This window comes from Papilio polytes, unplaced genomic scaffold (genome assembly GCF_000836215.1).
Source record: "Papilio polytes unplaced genomic scaffold, Ppol_1.0 DF823935.1, whole genome shotgun sequence".
In the NCBI taxonomy this organism is placed as follows: Eukaryota; Metazoa; Arthropoda; class Insecta; order Lepidoptera; family Papilionidae; genus Papilio; species Papilio polytes.
In genome coordinates this window covers 2,023,915-2,030,433 of record NW_013525269.1, presented here as the reverse complement: position 1 = coordinate 2,030,433, position 6,519 = coordinate 2,023,915, and the positions used below count along the sequence as shown (strand labels likewise).

At 32.7% G+C, this 6,519-nt stretch overlaps 1 protein-coding gene across 1 annotated transcript in view; it reads right to left on the bottom strand.

Moving 5' to 3' along the window:
- Nucleotides 1-3,711, bottom strand: part of LOC106101901 (probable chitinase 2) — a 9,812-nt gene extending 6,101 nt beyond the window's left edge. The window contains exon 1 of the mRNA XM_013281257.1: nt 3,526-3,711. Coding sequence (XP_013136711.1) covers nt 3,526-3,595 — 70 coding nt within the window. The 5' untranslated portion in view covers nt 3,596-3,711. The remainder of the gene's footprint in view (nt 1-3,525) is intronic.
- Between the last annotated feature and the right edge of the window lie 2,808 nt (nt 3,712-6,519).

Here is a 6,519-nt window from a genome sequence, read left to right as displayed (position 1 = left end):
ATAACTAAATATAAAAGGTTTTTATTGACCGACTTCCCAAAAGAAGGAAGTACTCAAGTCGTTTGTATGTTTTTTTTTATTATTTTTTTTTTGATTGACCGATTTTGATAATTCTTTTTTTATCCGAAAGGTAATGGTTGCAGGTGCAGACTACGACGTAGTTAAATAGTTTAGCTCAAAATCGCGCGACAAAATTAAGGGACACTTTTTTATTATTAATTTCACATTGTACTTAATATTTTAAAACCTTTATGGTTTACCTAATAACTTGTTTATGCCACTTTAATTCTTTAAAAATAATTGGGCCCAAGAACACGTTCCTATTTTATGTTTATAAAGTTGTTTTGAAATTAACTGTTAAAGGGATTATGTTATTTTTATTAATTTCAATTTATTGTCTACTAAGAATAGTTGCTTGAAATATAGCTATTTTTACAAAATAATAAAAACGGAAATAGTTTTATAAAAGTCTTTGCAAGGAGTAAAGCGCCCTTAGTCCGTTGGTCAGTCACTCAGTCGCTCAGTTGCTAACAAGCTCTAACCTGACGGCTACTGACGTACTACCTGAGCGATTGAAGGAACTGAGGTACCTCAGTTCCTTTAGTCGCTCAGGAGCTCAGTAGCTCGGTACATTTCTAGTCGTTACCACGGAACGTTCGATATCTTTTACGTAGTTGCCTTAGTGTATTCGTTTTATAATAATTCACCAGTATTGCTCGTATTACCGCTCGACTATCACATTTTTATAAAGTCATTCGTATTAAAATCTATTGCACTTTACTATTATAATAAAGCGTAAACACACACTTCTTTGTTGCCTAAGATGTCATAAAAAAAAACATAATTTTATGCGAATGAAATCGGACGAGAACAGCTAGTCTTCAATATAATACAACCGTATCTTAGTGAAGTTAATTGAGGATAAATATTTATCGGACATGTAGCTTATCATCATCCTCATTAAGTGCCAGCTAAGAAATTGCTTTAGAGTTTCAAGTACTAATACTTGAAATAAACTAATTGAAGAGCCGCACAATTTCATTAAATATCTTTATTGATAAACGATTTAGACGAACTTAATTCTATAAAATTTATTTGTATATCAATATATGAGCGGTATTATTGAAAAAAAAAAAACGTTAATAAAAGACGGTCATGTGAAAAATGTTGAATTTTCCCTACTGTTTATATAAAAAACAGAGCTAATGATACTGATCGGTTATGTCTATTTCTTTAGAATTACAGACGTTATTGTTTACGAAAAGTCACAAAGCGAGATCTACCATCTCACGTCCATGTGACGAACTCTGACTGACTTGGGTCGGGATTACACATACAAGTAGCTTGCACACTCGCATGCCAAAAACTGGAATGCAAGTAACTAGCACGATGTTCGATTTGGTAACAGCTATGTGCAAGTTTGGGGAGGGGACACTGACATATCTCGTCTCATACTATCTCGTTGTAATTTTACTGGTATATGTTGACGCTTCGTGCCAGTAGCTGGCATGCCAGCTCCTTCGTTTATTTCCATTTGTATTTCCGCCTTAATAGTAGTGTTTCAGAATTGTTGGCCGTTTTATATTGTCTTGGGGAAGCAAGTCACGTACTGTCAGGTTAAAGTCCTGTGTCTCTGCGTTTTAACATAGGTATTCGGTATAATATTGCGTCATTTTAAATTGGACTAACTGCTATACTTAGTACTTTAGTTGTTATTAAAGCCGTCGTATAGATTTATAGTAGGTCTACGCTAAGGTTTCCCTTAGTGACCATTGAACTACTCGGAGTCAGAAAAAGATCGTCTTATGATTATTTTTAATCTGATGATTAATGATCGCTAAATGTCATGTAACCTAAATGTAGTTATTTATAAGAATATTTGCTATAGTGTTTTCATTTTGTTATTTGCAACAATGGCTTTAAAATTACAACAAAAGCTTCGCCTGTTTTTGCAAGGTTTCTTATTCTCAAGGGTGTCGCAAAACAAATCTATTTTCGGTTCATTTGAGGCGAATGTCTTATCTATACTAATATTATAAATTGCAAATGTTTATATTTTTGAACGTATTGAAATATCTCAATACTACTTGGCCGAAAAAAAAAATCAAAATTCTTTCACTATTAAAAAGATACGTTATCAGTGAGTACTATAGGCTATTTAATTGTATCGTTTAGTAGAAATAGCCAATAACTTCAAAAACAAGAGAAGTACCGTTCCGTAATTGAATAGTTTGCATTATAATGCACTATGTCACTATAGTGACCCGATCTATTTGTCCGCGCTTTCATTAAAAAATCATTAATTTTCAACGTTAAGAATTTATTACAAAATCAATGACAACTTATTTAATAATTAAAACCGTTACATATTATTAATTACCGCTAGAAATAATTAACGCGTATACTCGATATAGTTACGGTGTCGTTATTTTAACAAATATTTCTGCGATTATTACCAATATGAATTTAATGAATTATTAAAACTATTACTAGCTGATGCTTGCGACTTAGCCCGCGTATTATTAAATAATAATAATATAATACAAATGCGAAGTTGGATGGATAGATGTTTGTTAAATTTGTAGCCTAAACTACTGAACTGATTTCGATGAACTTTGGCATACATGTAGAGAACAGTCTGGAATAACACATGGGCTACTGATTTTTTTTTCTATAATTCTACGCGTGCGGAGTCGCGAAAGCTTGTTAAATAATAAAAAAGATATAGCCTATGTTACTCACTGTTAACGTAGCATTTTAATGGTAAAATAATTTTTAAAATCAGTCCAGTAGTTTTTGAGTTATTTCAATACATAACTAAAAAAAGGAAAATGTTTCCTCTTCATAATACTAGTACAGACATGTACTCGTAAATAGATGTTGATTTTGGAATTTCAAAAACAGTTCTAATTTCTCCCCCAAGCTTTTATGATTGTTCCCGATGAGCCAATCATTCGACCCATTGAGATTTCACTCCCATTGGGTCGATTGATTGTATGAATTTGATCTGCCCAATGAGAAAAATCTCATCGATGCGGCACATCGGTGGACTAGTTGTCCCATCGGGAAACACCTGTTTGATTTATGAATTGTCCTGAAAGAGATCATTCTGCGTAAACTCTCTCTCTGAAAAGCTTTTAGAGCTTCTTAGAGATTATATGGCAACACCACTCTTGCCGTTGTGATAAAATAAAATTAAAAAAGGTAAGGTCTTGAAGTGAATATAATTAGAAAAATGGTGACATTATTTTAATTGAGTTTTTTCTATGTTCAACAATGGACTAAAAGAATTATGCAAATAATCGTGTTCTTATAATCAAATATTTTTATATTTAGCCTCGGTAGTCTATCGCCGTTAGTTTTGAAACAGCTAAATTAGTATTTCAAAACAGATTGACGCCGGTGCAATATCTAGGCAATACTTAGGCACTCTCTACTTTCCATTAGGAAACAAAAAAAACCTAAGCATTGTTATGTGCTTATATGTAATCTTATAAACATGGATACAAAATGCCTTTCACTTACCGCCCAAGGTCTGTCCATCCAAAACGGACACCATTCCAATTAGAAATGCAATCCATTGTAATTTCACCATTTTATTTATTTAAAAAAATACACTGTGATAGAGAATAGAATAAAGAAAGTTTTATTTATTAAAACTATTTTAAAAATGAACGTCGCTTCGTTGCGACATTCTAAGCGACTGTGCTGGGTGGATACTTGACATTTGTGTTGGCTCGTTTCGCTTGGGTACCGTTGCGCCATTACCATCCAAATATACACCTTATTTCAATAATGTTACAGTATTAATTCCCTTGTTTATTATTTATTAAGGTTGTTTAATCTGTCTGACAGATGTGTTAATGTAAATTGAATCATATGTGTTTAAGTTAAGGTTTCAATTGACGGTCACCGCGATAAGAACAGGTTATACTGTAGGATATCCATTTAATATTGAAAGTGATTTTTCCTGTTTGTAGGAGGCATAAAGGTCCAGTCTATATGACTCAAGGAAATTACCAAAAATAATAAACTGACCGCTATTACTAAGTGTGCGTGGTAATAAGAGGTCCTATTTAGACTAGACTCTTTAGAAAGATCATGTTTTACGTGGACCTCAGTAGCTGTGGACATTTAAAAACATATTTAAAAGTTTACATTTCACTATTTTCCTCATAGCCAGGATTACTGAGGTCAATTGTCTTGTGTTATATTAAATAACTAGCTGTTCCCGTGTGGCTTCTTCCGCATGAAATTATGAGATTTTTTTTATTGTTTACATTTGTCAAATTATCAATAGCAAATATCAAAATGACATGACATGACACACCTTGGCAATCTTGCTTCCTTGATGTTGGTCTTATGGTCTCTTTGCCACATTAGGGTTTTTATTCAAAATATTTACCCCCTAAGTTTAATGGCGTGAAAATATATAGCATTAAACGTGGAGTAAATGTTAGGCTGTTTATTAAAAAAAGAATTATTCAAAAATATGCTAATATAATAGTAGACAAGTATAGATATTGTAATTCGAGATTTAAAAATACAACGAATGTCGTTAGGCACTAATTAAAAGAAAAATCTTTATTGTTTTTTTTTAATTTCGTAACAATTACATAACAAAGGTGATAAACAATAATTAATTTTATAAATTAAAGGAGATCAAATTAGCAAAGGTTTTATATTAGAAAGGAACAGTGGCAAGTAATAAATATAAGTACAATAGTTCCTTTTACAGTAAATACTTAAAAAATAGTGAAAACAAAACAGATATATAAAATGTTAAATGCTATTATTATTTTAAATACATTTTTAAAGTCTTTTCTTGTTATATTAAACAGTTTTATTCTTATAATGTCTAAAAGTAATGCAATTGTATATTTGCACTTTGACTTGTACCAATTCATCACTCTCACAGCCTCAAGTCCCGTCTAAACTTCCACTGACAAAATAAATAACAATATTCTTTCGTATTGGTGTTCCGGCAGTGGAAATTCACACTAGGTTACATTACAAATCGCGTCTTTAGAAGGTAATTTTTAATTTAAGGAAGTCATTTGCAATATTACCGTAAAATCTAACAAAAACCTTTGAAATAACAACTTTAAACGACTTTAGTACTAAGCTGTTGCTTGCAACTTTGTCACTGTGATATTTAAAATGTAAAAAAAATTAACCTAACATATTACTCACTGATAAATTACCTTTCTAACGGTAAAATAAGTTTTATAATCGGCCCAGTAGTGTTTGAATTATTTCAATACATAGAAAGAAACCAGAAATACCAAAATACAAATCTTTCCTTTTTATAATATTACTGTAGATTACAGGTCAATTTACTTGTTATTATTCTTATCCTGTTTTTTTAATGGAAAATATGTACAAATATTAAATATTGAAACTTAGTACATTCCGTGAACAAAAATGGTCCTTGGCGTATATTTAGTGCGTGACATTTGATAATATCTATGCAATGACTGACGCGAGACCTGATTTAACTAATTGTTAAATTAGTACTAATACTATGGGCCATTATTGTCAGTGTGGAATAAGAGTTGCATCATGAGTTGTGTCAATTATGCACTAACCTCTATTAAATGGATAGGCTCTGGGTTTTTTTTTGCCAATTCATTTTCGGCATGTTGGCGCTGTTTGTTGTGGTTGGTAGTGATGATTCAAATTATTCTTATTTCTTAGAGCGTGCGCACACCGGAGACTAAACTATCGCACAACAGTTTAGTCTCGCTTTGATTCCTCAGTAACATCAACAGATACGTTTAAGTTACAACGAATGATAAGCTGTCGCTTGAAACAATCACCTATCCATTAAATATAAGCCAATGCAGTGTAGCTTAATTGTCTTTTCGAAGTTTTTAAGTTCAATAACTATCGCTGTTTGTTTTAGAAGTCAATGTAGTTGATAGATGGTGATATAACGCCTTTGATCCAACCCGCGGTGACCTTGACATTGTGGTAGATGCCAGGCTGATGGTCGACGCCGCATCCAAAGCCCGCTGATGTTATTCCAACAAGGTAGTAACGACCTCCGTCTAAAACTATAAGTGGTCCTCCGGAATCACCTGGAGAGGAAAAATACCTTATAATTTGCAAGTATCTATGCCATTATATTAAAAACATGATATCTAGTGGCAAACTGTTTGACGGGAACATAGCTAAATGTAACGAACAGAGGGTCTATTACGAATCTTAGAGTGACAGTTGCGTGAACGTTTTAATGTTATCGACAATTTTTTTATGATATTCGATGTTGTACTTTACGGTCACAGGGGGACTGCACTAATCCAATAAAACTGGTGTTTTGTGGTGGTTGCGAAAATGTAGTTACGACTTTTCGTTTTAAGCTCACTGACTTGATTTTTACATCACATCGCCTCCTTCTCGTAGTGACGTTTTAATAGTCTGATGTCGGTTTTAATATTTTTTAACGTTACCTAAGCACGCGTCCTGATGTCCGTCCGAATGTCCGGCGCATATCATCTCCGAGTGAATCTCTACGGA